The 17,298-nt window shown below is 38.1% G+C and overlaps 1 protein-coding gene and 1 pseudogene across 2 annotated transcripts; both read right to left on the bottom strand.

Moving 5' to 3' along the window:
* Window positions 1-3,122: 3,122 nt before the first annotated feature.
* LOC143565321 (puromycin-sensitive aminopeptidase-like) lies at window positions 3,123-3,840 on the bottom strand (annotated as a pseudogene). The gene is made up of 4 exons (XR_013141047.1): window positions 3,775-3,840; window positions 3,613-3,687; window positions 3,423-3,529; window positions 3,123-3,342 (listed from the first exon to the last, which is right to left on the bottom strand). The product of XR_013141047.1 is annotated as a puromycin-sensitive aminopeptidase-like (transcript).
* Window positions 3,841-5,930: 2,090 nt separating this feature from the next.
* Window positions 5,931-10,291, bottom strand: LOC143565325 (putative disease resistance RPP13-like protein 1). Its single transcript, XM_077052320.1, has 3 exons — window positions 6,522-10,291; window positions 6,277-6,353; window positions 5,931-5,997 (listed from the first exon to the last, which is right to left on the bottom strand). Exons 1-2 carry the CDS (start codon window positions 10,247-10,249, stop codon window positions 6,347-6,349), a joined length of 3,735 nt encoding a protein of 1,244 aa, XP_076908435.1. The 5' UTR covers window positions 10,250-10,291; the 3' UTR covers window positions 5,931-5,997; window positions 6,277-6,346.
* Between the last annotated feature and the right edge of the window lie 7,007 nt (window positions 10,292-17,298).

Genomic DNA, 17,298 nt, shown 5'->3' with positions numbered 1-17,298 from the left:
AACAAATAAAGTTGCTACTTCACAAGTATAGAGATGTGATTATGGCTTTAAAAGCATTACATCCCTCTAAGAATACGTTTGACCATAGAATTCCAATGAAAGAATAGAATTCCAATGAAAGAAAGGACAAATAGTATTATGGTCTTTTTTCCATCCTTATCATCAGACCCTACTGATACTTGCCTATTGACGAGATTTACTGGGTATAGTTGTTGTTCCAGCTTTTGTTTGTGATGAAACTACTACTGACCAAGTGCTCATGTTATCAAGTTTTTCAAGATATCAATTAGAATGATGGTTCAAGAGCTAGTCAACTGAACGAATTAGTTGGCTGATAATAATTGGGAAAAGGCTAAGCTGATGGTCCAATGGTTCTTGAGTTGGATCCTTGAGGTCAAGGATCATCTTAACCAAGGGGTAACAGTATGCTTTAATAAAGAGTCAAAGAAGTGACTGACTCCTCCTGTGCAGAAAGGCGCTCATGCAAGAAAGTAATCTCAAACTCCTTGTTCATGATAAGAGTGCACACGCTATTGACCTGGTCCTAAAGCAAACGAGCCTGAGCCTCAGCTATCTCGCGCTCCAGCTCTCTCTCGGCGAACATGGATGGTGTTGAAAGCCCCCTACTAGCCTCCCAACACTTAAGTGTTATGTGTCTTTTGCAATTTTTGTATTTATGTTATCTTGTATTACACCAACCATCATGACCTATATATGGTCTGCCATGTAAATTGGATGAAATAAGAGTTTGGGTTATAAATTTCTTCTATCCTTTTAAGTTTCTTCTTCTCGTTCTGTTTCTAACCCAATCAAGGGTATCAGAGCAATTCCAGTCGATCCTTTTCATTCACGATTGTAACCATTACGAACACTTGTAATCAAGAGGTCAACATTATAAGAAATCGTTATTATTGTCCCATTCCATATTCACAATGATACAGACTATAAATAATTCAAGTAGGATAGATTATAGGAAACTAACAAGAGAAATGCAATCATTCCTAACAAACATAATCAATTTAATAAATACAAATATACACCAATAATACTGATTTATAATTATTGGTTAACACTCCCCCGCAGTTTGAGCCGTAGATTGACGATGGCATAAATTGGACCGAAACCGTTGAAAGAGATGTTTCGGTAGACCCTTGGTAAAAATATCTGCATATTGATAGTCGGCGAGAACATGTAGAACTTTAACTGTACCAAGCCGGACCTTCTCCCGAACGAAATGGATATCGATCTTGACATGTTTAGTGCATTGATGTTCTACGGAAACGAATGAGGAAGGACACGAATGATGTCGGGTTGCGAATGACTCAGATAGCGAATGAGTTTCTGGTAGCGAATGATTATAGCGAATGAACTACAAAGCTATTAAGGACACGGATAAGCTCATAGCGAATGACATTATGTATAACGAATAAGCGGTTATGAGTGGATGACAGCTGCATGATTCAGTTACAACTGCTTAACGAATGAAGATCACATGAATGAGCATTCATGTTAACGAATGAACATTCATACCTTCAAACCAAGTCCAAAATCACAAACTTATCACAAATCCTTACCAAATTCACTGAAACCAACACTAAACAATTCACAAACTCAATCCGAAACTATCCATACTCGTTCAAATCCACAAACAAAACCAAAACCAATTCAATTCAACACTCAAACTGTTTTTCCCACCATAACCTCAAATCATTCAACCAATCAAATCAAACACTTAAAACACAATTAATTCGATCTAAACTTAATCAACGGATGCTAGTAACTAATCCTCAGTCTATTATACGATCAATTAGACTCAAACACTAGTTCAATTGTTCAATTACAGTAACGTTATCAGTACGATTAATCAACTAATTGATAATGAAATCAATCAATTGAATGCTTACGATACAATTATACTCATGAATCAATCACAGATCTGAACGTATAACTCTGATACCAATTGAAAAACCATATCGTTCATGAGGATCTAGTTCTGTGATTACAGTGATTGATTCAATATATGATTAGGTTTAACTGCTATGAACAAAGTGAGTGTGTGTACGGAGAGAATTGGACAGAGTAACGAGATGCGGATTCCAAAATAATAACTTCATTACTTTAACAATACATTACAGAGTATATATAGGGGATGGGGTCATTCGTTAACACGCCTTAACGAATGACCCTCATTTGTTACGGAATACCTTAATACTAGACGAATGGCCCACATTCGTTCTTCTCATTTGTTAACATGCTTAACGAAGGTGCCCTACATTAAAAAGCGAATTGGCTTATAATTACCAAAATACCCCTATACATTAAATTCTAATATAATAATACTTTTAACAAAGACCGAGACGGAAAACCGTGTACTAACATATCTCTAGTATTCATATCTATATTTATTCCATATATACTTTCATTGGGTAAATTACTAATGTTTAGTGTCGGAGGGTGGTCCAGAGACCTCGGCCTCTGGTCCCCTTCTAACGAGTTTTTCTTGTTGTAGGTACTAGCAGAAAGCTAGAAGGTGACCCGTTGTAGCAACAAATTGATGTTCGTAATTGAACTCAATTAGGTACTTAGGGGCTGCTTGGCAATTGCTGAATTATTAAATGCTGAACCATAAAGAGGTCTGAATGGTTAAGAGAGTCTGAGCTAGTAAGATCTGAATAAGTTAAAGTCTGTTTGATTGGACATCTGAATAACTGTACAAAATGACTATCTTACCCCTTGAACTATTTTATGCCGAATGAATTGTATCTGGTTGTTTAGAACTCCGAATGATAAATAAATATAAAAAGAAAATATAAAACATCATAGAAAATCCAAATTACACATTATTACTTCAAAACACCATATGATCGCTCAATAACATTTCTAAGTTGTTTGTGCGCATGGTTGAATCTTTCTTCCTTAGTTAACGCACGTCGCAGTCGAAAATCAGCTAATCAATACCTTGTATTACGAACCAGTCCCAACATGTCACTCTACAAACATTTGAGTGCAATGTTTAAAAAATTTACAAAAAAGAAAAAAAAAAAAAAAAAAAAAAAACAGAATATATAGTTTCATATATTTACAAATCGCTATATTAAAGATATCAAGATCATATTCGCGACCGAAAACATCTTCATCCCATTTCTTGGCTGCTTTGAGAGAATACATCGCGTGTTTGGTCTTTGGCAGATCCTGTGGCGGGGTTCATATTTTCAATGCAACTTTACGACCCGAACACGGAGTGAAAGCATCATCTCGGCTCTCTAACTGACCCGAAACCAAAGCAAAGAGACAACATGGTTTCTTGAACGGGTCCTCCCAAACAGCATAATGATTTCCACCCTGCAACAATTCCCAAATAATATTCAAAACACATTACAGAAATAAAAATAATAAATAATATATAGAAAATATTTTCTTACCTCTAAGTCTCCTTGTTCAAAAGATTTCCATTAGACAACAATACCGGGTACAGTGATTTGTCGGCCTCGATACGACAAGTATATTTTGCCATAATATTAGGACGATCCTGAAACCGTATACAAAAGTAAATTAAAAAAACAAGAATAATAATAATAAGAAAGTAAATCCATAATCACTTCAATAAAGAACCTGATAAAATGTTATCTTTCTGAAACCTTCTGCTTCGCATTGTGTGCAGAAATTACCAGACGACTTGTAAAGACCCTGTATCAAAAATGCAACTTTATAAAATAAATCCGAAAAAAGATAACACCCAAAACAAAATTTTATATATTAACAGTTTTACGGTACCTCTAGCGATGTGTTCTTATGTAGTAATATCTCAGTAACAACATAGTAATTCAACAAACGCAGCATCAAAATACTCAAACCTTAGGAGATCGAAAACATAGACCCTGTTAATATTTTCATTAAGATAGATGCAAAATACTCGAGTGACACTTTATCAAATGCTTAAAAGTTAAATTAGTCATTTCATTCAAGACATTTAATCAAATACCTTATGCGCACCACAATTTTCTTTACAAATTCATCCCAATAAACCTAGATACCTTTCCATATCATCAAATGGTGAAAACATCAATCAGTCTTTCTAATCAAATTGCCAATCTAAAAACAAGATTCAACCAAATTGAACATCAGTTACCTGTTCTAACCATAAATCCTAGCTTCTAGGCCTAGCCATTCGAACCCTAGAGATTGTGAAATAGGAATCGAAGAGGGTGGGGAAACATAAGAGCAGCAATCGAGTAGGGAAACAAAATCATACCTGTTTGTGCTTGGAATCGGGTTGAAATCGAGCGAGGAATGGATGGTGGTGTTCTGCCTGGGCCAGAAGGAAACGTTGATTTGGCCAGGGTATTATGGTCCTCTTTATCATTCAGCTCCATATGTAATCTGACCGAATCAGATGTTCATTCAGTCATTCAGATGATATCTTTAAACAAGCCAAACACTTCATTATCTGACCGAATCAGACTTCAGATCTGAATTGGAGTCATTCAGACCCAAACAAACACCCCCTTAGTTAGGATACCACTTCTTTGCTATGACTCTATTGATCAAGCTAATTGTTAAAATTTCAATTTCTACACTTGGTGCATAATTGCAAATTTTGGTCCCATTTACCAAATCATAATGATTTGATCAATTATTTTAGTTCAAATCACTTGCAGACACGCCCCTACTCTTAAACACAAATATTAGTTGGTTGAACATACAAATTTCCTATCTTTTGAAATCCGACCTATTTGACACGTTTGCTGCTGTTGTTGCTATCCACAAAATGAAATGACTTTTACTAACTTAGTAGCTATTCTTATAATTGAACATCATTCACAAAGGCATTTCATGGAACGAGTCAATTTAGGCAAATGCCAACCAATTTTTATAAATTACTAAAAATGAACAAATTCTATTAGGATATGCATCCAAATACAAATCAATTCAATGGTGACTAAAACTATCCGTCAACGTAATCAAGATTGTGAACACAATTTTCAATGAAAAGAAAAAAAAAACAATTTGAGTCAAACTAACAATTTTCACTATAAATCACCAATTTAACATCCTGAAAATCCAATGTCATAATTTAAATTATTGCCTTGAAAGTTTATAAAGATATTTATACAAGGAGATTTCTTCTACATTGTATATAATGTCACGGATTTGGTCTTCGTTATTTTGACTTTCTGTCAAACTCTTAACTCTCCATATCCAATGCTTCTCGTGCTCCTTCAATCATTTCAAATACTAAAATATGTAAAACAGGAGGAATAATACTTTGATGAAGTGCAACAGTTTGTTTCGAGAAATCTCAAGATGGAAGATGTTGATCAAAACCTGAAGTATCGCATGTGAACTGTAACATGCATGATCTACTCGTTTACTTGTTTCTAGATCTGACTGAAATTGTTCATTAACTCCTAACATAATTTTTCGCCAATTTTCAACCTGAATAGGAATTTATAGACTTTATTACTAAAAAACAGCTGCAAATGGACCTTTTAGAGCATTCTCATCAGGTTCCCCAAATTTTTGTGAGGAGAGTTTGTAAATTATAGGGTGGGGTTTGAGTGGTTGTGAGTGTAAATTATAGGGTGGAGAGAGAAAAGGTAGTGATTTTTTGTAAATTATTGGGCGGAGAAAGAAAACTGTAATGATTAAAGTACAAAAAAAATACTATTTAATGCATAGTAATGTTATGACTCCAAGATCAGCAAATATAGTTTTTAAAAGATTGGATTTTGCGATTCAAAAAGGGGTAGCGGCGCAGCTTGTTGCCCGCTTGCCTTCTGTTTCGATGTAATCCAATAAACAATTAATATGGCAAGTATTTAATTAAACAGAAGAGAGAAATGTAAGGTTTTTTAGTGTAATTATAGAGATAGGGATAGGGGATCGGTTGAGAATGCTCTTAGTTATGACATACCAAGAGTTTTTAGTCCGGGTGCAAGCGGCCTTCAACTTCATCCCCAGCCACATATACCTCTTGCAATATTCCATAGTCAAGTACTGAAACAAAAAACTAATTTAAAAAATTTCACGGAACTGTTGTAAATTACTAATGAATAATGATAGTTACCCTGGATTAAAAGAAGATATAGGCAAAGGTTCAAGAAGGCCTTTTACTGATGACAAACTGACATGGTTTATTCATACTACTTGCTAATTTAGCCAGCATCTCCAAGATTTGCATGTTAGAGAAGATAGATAAATGTTAAAAAACAATCACTTTGTTATGAGCAACAAAACATCAATAATCCAACAAAAGACTTGTAGATTACCACTAACCACAAACTATCATTCTTCAGAAGTTGTATATTGCTCTAAACCACAAACTCTATCTCTTCGATGGGTCCAATCAATCGCTATAGGAAAAGGAAAACAACTGTCAGAAAGATCCCAATGAACCTCATAGTTTCTGCAAGATAGTATGTACAATTTGTTGTTTGAATGAAAACAAATCCAAATATTTAATTTATATATGCATATCAAAACTAAAACAAGTAAAAAAGGGATCTATTAAGAACAAGCACCTGGGTTGTATCTCGATGCAGGGGATATGATAGATGAGGGGCCAGTAGTGGGAGCCTCTTCCATTGCACCTTTCTTCCAGATTTGGGCATTCATAGATTCTCAAACTCAAAAGTGAAGGCAACAACCATTCTGGTAGATGTATCATCTTTGGGCATTTCTCAATCTCGAGATGTTGAAGGGACGTGAGGTGTTCCAGCCCCATTGAAAGTGATCCCAGTTTATCAAATTCTTCTATGCAAAGTCGAGTAAGAGACGAAGGAAGAAGATGTGACAGTTCACTAAAATTACTCACGTCTTCACCAAATAAGGTTAGCTCAACAAGAGAAGCTGGAAAGTTCTGAGAGTTCCACTCTGATATGGGTTTTTTCAACCCACCTATTCCAAGGCTAACCAATTTGGGAGGCCAAAGCCCACGAGGAAAGGAATAATCCATACTTGGACATTTTTCTATTAAAATAAACTGTAATGAAGCGAGCTTCGACAACTCAAGGTCAGGAAACGACTCAATACTTGGACATCCATATAACTCAAGGTGGGTGAGGTGAATGAAGGTACTCAATTGAGTGATTGATTTCAAATTTGGCCAATGATATATATATACGATTTCCAGCAGTGTCTTGCTTGCGTTGCTGAATATTTCCATTTGCTTATTGCATAGAGAGATATCAAGTGACTTGAGCCTCTGTCCTCCTCTTGTTGTTGGCAAGGAGAGATGTGTAACAGAACCACAAGAACCAATACACAGACTCTCAATGCTATTTGGACAACAACAACACTTCATGTTGTTGCAATGCCATACATCCAAAATTCTAAGAGACGGTAAGAGATTGCTCCCAAAATTATCTTCCTCCTCTTCTTTCTCTGCTAAACTCACCAAATCTAAACAACTATATACATATAATTTTTGTAAATTCACAAGAACCTTACTTGCATGTGCTTTTGACTCCCACAAATATTTTATTTCATTACACTTGTAGATTCTTACTTCTTCAACTGCCCCAAGATAGTCTAAAACATCTCTCCATGCCTCATAGGTAAGCCCTAAAATAGATAGTATTTCCAATTTAATGATTGATGAAGCTGCCATAATCAAATGTCTCAATAAACCAACACCACATCCATCTATATGTAAAACCCTCATTGAAGGTAGTGCTTCAACTAAGACATGAATCAATTTAGGACAGTCTTTTATATAAAGCTCTCTAAGGCATGGAAACACTACCTGGTTGCTGGTTAACCATGTATCCCACCCCGGCATATCTTCAAACCGTAAAATTTCAAGTGAAGGGAAGGCAACACTGGCAGGACCGAATAGCTCTGAATCTATGATTTCAACCCTATCCATGCCTTGAATAGAAAGCTCCTTAAGTGAAGGAAGCTGCCCAAGCGGTGGTAGAGATGTACAGTTTCTACAGCCACGTATCGACACATGTACCAACCTAAGAAAAGAGGGATCACCGACCCAGTTCGAAAAATCTATTCCCCCATATGACACAATTTTAAGCTCTTCAAGCGTATCAGTGTGTGGCTTGAGCTCATTGAGAACCTCCTTCTCAAATGTTCCCCTTTGAGAACCATCACCCCAATTCAGCTCTAACTTAGTAAGCCGTTTAATAGATAAATTTGCCTCCCGTGCATGAATTGGGCGTTGCACATTATGCAATCCCTGAATGGAAATTTCTCCATGGAGATTTTTTAAACCCTTAAACTCGGTTATTAAAAAACCATTATCTCTTCCGATGATGATCTTTGTGAGAGTATGTAGGCTTTTTAACTCACCAATCCCCATAGGAAGCTTCTCCAATTGTGGAGTATCCCTGATATCAAAATGTAGCAAATTTTTTAGATTTAAGAAACTTTTAGGCAACTTAGTCAAACTCTGACAACCGCAAACAATCAATGTTTGTAAATTATACAGATTGCCGACAATCTCCGGTAACTCTTTGATTTTAGTTCGAGATAAATTAAGATACCTCAAGTGCTTCAAGCTGCCAATGAAATCGGGTACCTCACTTATCTCAAAACGGCTTAAGCAAAGAACCCTTAACATTGATAACTCTGGAAGTAAATCAACCAAAATTTTACTAGATAAGTAAAAGGCATTCCAACTTTGATTTGTTCCAGAAGATACTGCTAAAAATGTTCTCAAACTTCTAGCACTTTTAAAAGCCTCGAACTTCTGGTAAGCTACATATTCCTCACGAATAAATGACATGTGGAGGTACTTTGTCAAATCTTCCTCTGTTGTCTCTATATGCATGTCAAACCTTAAAAAAGAATCTCCAGCAACAAATGTGGCCAAGTCGTTCATGAGATCATGCATCACAAACAAAGATTTGTCATTGGGAACATCCTGAAAAAAGCATCTTGATAACAAATCTTCAAAGTACTCTTGGCCTAAGCGTTCTATTGACTTGGTTGAACTTGTTTGGATGATAAACCCTTCAGCCATCCACAGTAAGACTAATTCCTCCTTGTCAAACAAGAAGCCCTTAGGAAACAATGAGCAATACACAAATAACCGCTTCAAATCTGAAGAAAGATCATGGTAGCTTACACTAAGGGCTGGAATAATACTATCAGCATATCCTAAATCCCATATCTCACTGTTCAACAAAGCAACCCAGTCTTCTCTATCAACTTTGGTCCTCAATAGCCTTCCAACTGCCAAGGGTAAACCAGCACACCTTTTCACAATACCTTCACCATGTGCTTTAAGCGTTATGTGTGAGTCGAAGTTATCAACACCTAGTGCATGTGAAGCAAGTAAAGACAAAGCATCTTCATTTGACAAGCTATTGAGATAATTAAGATGATCAAAACCTAGCTTTTTGAGCAACTGATTCTTACGAGTTGTGATGATTATCCTACTTCCATGAGCACGTGAATGAAATGGGCGAACTAGGTTTTCCCAATCATCATAGTTCTCAGTCCACACATCGTCAACTACAAGTAGAAATCGCTTGTCCTCAAATTGTTGTGTGATGGCCATCTGAAGCTGATTTAAATCTTTAAATTCCTTGTTTTCTTTCGTCACCGACTGAGCGATAGCATCACTTATCTTATATATATCAAAATTATCAGAAACATAAACCCATGCCTTGAGTTCAAAGTGATCATTCACTTGTGTATCGTTATACAAAAGCCTTGCTAGAGTTGTCTTGCCAACTCCACCCATACCAACTATAGGTATAATGCTAAAGTTTTCCTTAGATGGCTCGTCCCACAACAACTGGCTGAGCAACTTTTTCTTCTCACCTTCTCGTCCAACAACACTAGACACGTCTGGCAAAGAGGTTTCATTTCTTCTACTAGTAATTTTCGACTTTTCGTCTTTCACAATCAAACCTAGATCAGATTTTGCTTTATATAGATTTTGTAACTCGGTGGTAATACTATCCAACTTGTTATGCAGTTTATGAGTGAGTACCTTGCCTCCAGACTCCCTGGTCAGCTCACGATGCATAGCTTTGGTTGCCACATCGTCATGTATGTTATCGATTCTGTAAGCTAGATGTTGGAGATCATTGAGCCAGTGTTTAACAGCTTCATCCACTATCTCCTTTCGAGAAGCATCGTTAAGCAGACGCTGGATCTGGGACAGTATCCTCTCCAGATTCTTGAGATCGGAGTGAATCCCATGAGCACGGACGTATTTCTTCAAGGCTTCATCAGCTAGCTTCTCAAAAATGACTTTGAGGTGGGCTGAGACAGCTGTTTCAGCCATTGCTAACACTTAACGGAGAACAAGTAAACTGGGAACAATAGTAGTTGTGTGAGAGAAATGAAGAGATAAGATATAATACGAGTGGAGTGATTGAACCAATAGTATATTATTATTATTATTATTATTGCGCTTAGAAAACAAGTGCAAAGGTTGGAGTAGATTATTATTTCTTTTGTGTGGTTTGTTGTATTTAGCCACTAGAACAAAATCCGTCCGTTACAACGCACTAAACACCATCCTAGTCATAATCCTCTACTTTTAGATGGTTGAAATCATGCAACTCCACAACAATCATTTTCTTCTTTTCTGATTTTTTTAATATTTTAACTAAAACTAAAAAATAAAAATAGGTTAATATTCCTTTCAGTAAATAAGAAACACATAAAAACACATAGATTATAAATTTAAAAATACATAAATGCTTGAAACAGCTTTTTATTCAATAAACAAAATACATAAAAATACTATTCCTAATTCCATCGGCCTTTGACTTTCATTATGACTTCGTACGTGCCGTTATCGCGAGTGTTAATTTCTCTCATCATATTTTTCCATTTCGAGCACACCTGGTCCTCTGTACGATCGCTTGATCCTCCATCTAAAACAAAATAGTTACAAACTAGTGGCCAAAAACCCGACGTTCATCGTTCCACGGATCCAAGTCTTCGGAAACATAGACCCAAGCCTTTGCAAGCGCTACCTCTTCTTTATGGGTCCATCTTCGAGACCCTACCCTAATTATCCGTTGAGAATTTGGTTGCTCCATATAAAGTGATGGGTATTGTTGGGTTATTTGAAAAAAAAAATGAAGAAGATGATTAAAAAATATTGAAATGGGGGGTTTGTTTGTATTATACAAATAAAAGGTTTTTTTATTGCCCAACGATTATATTTATTAAAATGTGTGCCATTTGAACGTTATGTACAAAATGTTACCTCAAAAAAATTGACCAAAAACGCCCAGGGGGGGGGGCGTTTTGGCCCACAAAGCCATAACAAAGCTTGAGTGCGGATGGTCTAATAATTTTATGTTGCTTATTAATCCTTTCGTGATATATTATATAATACCTATGCTACTTTTCTTATTCGAAGCATTGGTTGGGTAGCTAATTGAATGCCTTTGGTTCACCAAGTGTGTTTCACTTAAATGCATAGTCGATCGTAAACTTAATACAACGCTCTTCTCTATTACTTTCGTTGAGATTTATTTCTTACTATTATTTAGACCCGCCACAACTGTAACGCCCTGTTAAGACGGCTATTGCATTATTGTGACAAAACCTTTTTATAGAGACCATCGGAGTTTCTACAAAAGGATAGATTGCTTACATATAGTTATAGTCCTACAACCTTACAAAAGGTGACTGTCTTCATCTACTTATTAAGAGAGACCATTTTCCTTTGAAGTTGAAAGTTTTTGCTCTTGCTTCCAGTGTCGTTGTCCCTTATCCCTGTTTGAATTGGTAGGTTGTTAAGCTGAACTATAAGCAATTAAAATTGATATTTGAAGGGCAGTTATGGCCGCTACCTGTTGTACTCCGGTGTTGCCTCTTTAGTGCCAGTTCCTTAGGAATAGGTGTCGCGGGAGGCATTGATGTGAATGTTTCGATCTCAGTTTGTGATGCAGTATGCTGATTGCTTCCCATGTCTGTGGCCTTGGTGAGACACTGATTTGTTGGACTGCACTGCTAATTCAAAAAGATTAAGTTGGCCAATGTATCCAGCCATTTCTTGTGGCAGAAGCTGCGGATCATTGTTCCCACCTTCGATTACCATATTTTTGCAGCTAATGTTTAACATGTTTTCCACCGCATCATTGAAGAAAAGAACTTAAGAGGTGTTGCGGTGTTGTCTCTGAGGGTCGCATTCATACAGTAGCTGTATCATATATGCAAGTGTTAGTAACATGAAGTATGTAAAATGCTAATTATTTATTTATTTATTTTGTTACAGCAGACAAATATCATCCCAATAAGGTATTACCAACACCAAAAATAAGATCCAAAGAATGTGAGGATCCGATTTTAAATTTTCAAAATTCTAAAGAATTTATTTAATATAACTAAAATCAACATTTTATACTTGTTTAATGTATCACTTTCATATCAGTTGCCTCGGTTGCTAATATTGATTCGATAATCTTACCTTAATTTGATTTTGATGTGAAACCTTAAGGCCATTGTTAAACTTTTTTTGTTGCAGATGGCTAGAATAAAAAGAGAGAGAGAGAGAGGTAGCTTATATTTGAAAAGCAGCCATAGATTTATGAGGTCAAAACTATTATAACAATTGAACGAACCAATATTGCATGGTCTCCGTATTAGGGTATGTTTGGCAAAACTAGCTGGTAGCTAGAAGCTGGAAGCTAGTAGCTGTTAGCTGTCGCTTTTTAGATATATTTAGGTGTTTGGCAGAGTAGCTGGAGCTTTTTAGATATATTTAGGTATTTGGCAGAGTAGCTGGAGCTTTTAATAAAACTAATTGGGTGCCAGCGCGGTGCTGCGGGGTGCGCGCGCAACCTGAGATCAACCGCATAATCAGTGTCGGTACGTGATTCACTTGATATTAGTGCACGAATACAGACGTGTACTTCGTGCAAAGGCAGCAAGCGTGTAATCGTGACGAAAATCAAGAAACAAAGTTAAAATATACAGTAATTTCAAATAGATAGTTTTTTAAACCAACCTCTTTTGATTTGAAACCCTTTTCGACCCGATACCGTTTTAATCTTAAACATGTTCTGACCTGGCGTCTTTCGACCCAAAACCGTACCGACACGAACCGAACTACATTAACCCTTTTTTATCGACTTGTTCCGACCCTAATTTGGTCTTACACATGACCCGAGCTCGTCTGACTCGACTTGTTGCCAATCATAACCGGTAAAGAAGTATATCAATATCATACTCAAATTAAAGAGAATAAAATGCTCTTTTTTATGATGTAATGTGTTTAAAAAAATATTAACGTATGAAAAAGTTATGGACTTTTAAAGAGTCATGGGGGTAGTTAGTTTTGAATAAGGGTAAAATATGTAACTATTATATAAATTAACAAAAGTTGATGAAAGTTCAGGTACCAAAATTGTAAATTCAATTATAAAAGCTTGTAGCTTTTTCTCAAACGAGCTTTTTCTCCTAATATAAAAGCTTCAAACTTATTGAACCAAACAAGACTTTTTGTCAGGTAGGAGCTTTTTTTTAAAAGCTTGAAGCTTGAAACCCCTAAAAGCTCCTTGCCAAACATACTCTTAGTCTATCTCGATGTGGGTTTGAACAGAGTCATGAATTTAAAATAGCAAAAACACCAAGAAATATCTGATCAATTTAAAGAAGAATAAGCACACGGTAACAAACATGAGGGTCTTTAGATTTATATCATTATTGAAGTTTCTTATGAAACTTTCTAATAGGCTACCCAAATCTGATTGTTTTGACCACATATAGTCAGAATAGTAATTATTTTACCAAAGGCTCAAAAACAAACACATCTTCTGAAAATAAACCAAGTACAAATGGATAATTAAGAGAAAAGAAGGCATAGTATCCTTACCGATAATTACCAAGATGAAAGTGAACTGCAGAGCTGTTTGTCAAGCTTGAAGCAAAATTACAATCTTCGTCATACGTTACATAAAGAAGTACATCCATTGCAAAAACTGAAATAGATCCAAAATAGTTTATTATTAGTACTAATAACTTCAATTACTTACTATAGCAAGCACTAATTTCATAAAGCTATAACATTATCTAATTCGGACCTGGAGAAGCATATATCATCACGATGATGAAGATACTGAAGTATGGAGTTGTTTATGGCTTAAAGAGAACAACTGAAATGTTTATTTCCAAATTTAAAATCGATTATGCCATGTTGGAAATTAAACTAAATCTAACGCAGCATCAATTTCAGCTAAAAATGTTCTAACAATGTAAATCGTGTTCATCTCTGGTCTTCTTCATCTACTAACGATCTTTCACCTCCACTGACATCTATTTTTCCGCCTGTAGTTTTTTATTTTTTTTTTTTTGTAAAGAAACAGTATATCTGTGAGGGAGACCGTTTTCAAAATTAATATATATAATAATGTGCATGATTGCAGAAGTCGTTAACCCTCATGTGATTATAAGACAAATAATATTTTATCACACGCTATTGCTTGGCATCATAATCATTTAAAGTTACTTTAATTTGAAGGTTTATACCTTAGTGCTTGAATTGAGATTTAAAAATTATAAACTCAATGTAACACCCGTTTAAGTGGAAACGTCTGAGTGTCACGTACAGATTGTTCAAACACAAGTGTAGAAACGTGAAATGAATCTGACCTGACCCATGACGATGTTTCCACGGACTTCGAGATGAACGAACCACGACTTGCTTGCTTCTGCTCCGACCGCTGCTGTGATCTGCTGTGACTTTTGGGGGTGTGGAGGTGACCGCTAAGAAATCCCAGAGGATCTCTTGTTCACAGACACAAAAATATGGTGGTGGCTCTTATTGAGCTATTTGCCAACCCTTGATAAGGAGGTGGAGACCTCCTTATATAGGGAGCCTCATGGCCACCATCATGGTACCCTAATGGGCCTAGCCCAGTTAGGGTTACCTCCACAAAACCCCCTCAGCCCAATAACAAATGTATTAGCCCATATAATAAAATAAGCCCAAAACATAATAAATTAGGGTTCTTAGTACCATACCCCGACAAGCCCCCCAAGTCCAGTGTTGCTCCTAGGCGTGCAAGCGTTTAGGTGGAGGACTGGACTTTATAAGGTGTGCTAGATCGTGAGGCGGTTTCTTCCCTTTCCTTCGGCCTTGTCTTTGAGTTTTGGGAGGTTTTCTCCATGATGGTGACATGTTGTGATCCTTATGATGATGATGGTGCACTAGTATGAATAAGATATAGCACGCATCATAATAATAGTGGCGCGGGGCCTGATAATAAAGCTTGCGCGCGAGGCGACTTATGAGCTATAATAATAACAAAAGCCTGCGCGCGAAGCGACTTACGAGATGAGAATAATAAAAGCCTGCGCGCGAGGCGACTTACGAGCTGAGTAATAAAGCTGGCGCGTGCGGCGACGTACGAGCTAAGAATAATAAAGCTGGCGCGCGCGGCGATTTACGAGCTGAAGAATAATGAAGCTTGCGCGCGAGGCGGCTTACGAGCTGTAAAATAATAAAGCTTGGCGCGTGAGGCGACTTACGAGCTGTAGAATAATAAAGCTGGCGCGTGAGGCGACTTACGAGCTTGTAGAATAATGAGAGCCTGCGCGCATGGCGACTTACGAGCTGTAATAATAAAGAAGCTGGCGCGCGAGGCGACTTACGAGCTTGTAGAATAATGAAGCTGGCGCGCAAGGCGGCTTACGAGCTGTAAAATAATAAAGCTTGGCGCGTGAGGCGACTTACGAGCTTGTAGAATAATGAGAGCCTGCGCGCATGGCGACTTACGAGCTGTAATAATAAAGAAGCTGGCGCGCGAGGCGACTTACGAGCTTGTAGAATAATGAAGCTGGCGCGCAAGGCGGCTTACGAGCTTGTAGAATAATTAAGCTGGCGCGCAAGGCGGCTTACGAGCTTGTAGAATAATTAAGCTGGCGCGCAAGGCGGCTTACGAGCTTGTAGAATAATTAAGCTGGCGCGCAAGGCGGCTTACGAGCTGTAATATGATGATAATGACTGGCCAAGGGCCTCTTCTGCGCAGGATGACTATCCCGGCTTGTCTTCAAAATAATAATGGAGGCACAAACGGCCAGATAATAATAATGATGTCACAGGTGCTTGCGCGGCTCGTGGCCGAACCATTTAGTATGGCGCGTAGCCATATGGGCTTATGAGTATTCCACCCTTGGCGCGAGGCCTGTGGGTCTATGAGCATTCCACCATTGGCGCGAGGCCTGTGGGTCTATGAGCATTCCACCCTTGGCGCGAGGCCTGTGGGTCTATGAGCATTCCACCCTTGGCGCGAGGCCTGTGGGTCTATGAGCATTCCACCCTTGGCGCGAGGCCTGTGGGTCTATGAGCATTCCACCCTTGGCGCGAGGCCTGTGGGTCTATGAGCATTCCACCCTTGGCGCGAGGCCTGTGGGTCTATGAGCATTCCACCCTTGGCGCGAGGCCTGTGGGTCTATGAGCATTCCACCCTTGGCGCGAGGCCTGTGGGTCTATGGGTATTCCCAACTTTTAAGTTTGAGCTAAGGCTCATATTTTTGGGCTAAGGCCCTGACGTTTTAGAGTTAAGACTCGTCAACGCATTTGAGCTTGAAGCTCGCGCATGTATGTTTTACTTCGTTTTATTTTTAGTTTGATGTCAATATAATGTTGTCATATTGCTCAAATTAATAAAAGGAAGTGTGAAACATGTATGCAAAAACATGTATGCGGTGGCGCGAATGCAAACCGCTGTGGCGAAGAGTGATTGCCGGGAGTGCGCATGCGGAAACCGAAGTTGATCCGCGGTGGCACGCATGATCCAGAGATTTTGAATGCGTGAGCATCTGTGATGTGTGAGCATGCGTGATGCGTGAGCATGCTTGATGCTTGAGCATGCTTGAGCATGTGCTATGCGCCATGAGCATAGGTTTTGGCTGTCTTCATGACATCTCGATTTTAAGCCTCGGTCTGTATCTTGTGGGTTGACCTTTCGCGCGCTCGGTGCCTGCGCGCATGTTTGAGCATGCTTGATGTTTGAGCGTGCTTGATGCGTGAGCATGCTTGATGTTTGAGCGTGCTTGATGCGTGAGCATGCTTGATGCTTGAGCATCGATGCGTGAGCATACTTGATGCTTGAGCATGCTTGATGCTTGAGCATCGATGCGTGAGCATGCTTGATGTTTGAGCATGCTTGATGCGTGAGCATCGATGCGTGAGCATCGATGCGTGAGCATACTTGATGCTTGAGCATGCTTGATGCTTGAGCATCGATGCGTGAGCATGCTTGATGCTTGAGCATCGATGCGTGAGCACACTTGATGTTTGAGCATGCTTGATGTTTGAGCATCGATGCGTGAGCACACTTGATGCTTGAGTATGCTTGATGCGTGAGC

This window comes from Bidens hawaiensis, unplaced genomic scaffold (genome assembly GCF_021521415.1).
Source record: "Bidens hawaiensis isolate Kalapana, Puna unplaced genomic scaffold, B.hawaiensis_p1.1 tig00022317_1, whole genome shotgun sequence".
NCBI classification, from domain to species: Eukaryota; Viridiplantae; Streptophyta; class Magnoliopsida; order Asterales; family Asteraceae; genus Bidens; species Bidens hawaiensis.
The sequence above is the reverse complement of the archived record's forward strand: the minus strand, read 5'-3'. Positions and strand labels throughout refer to the sequence as shown.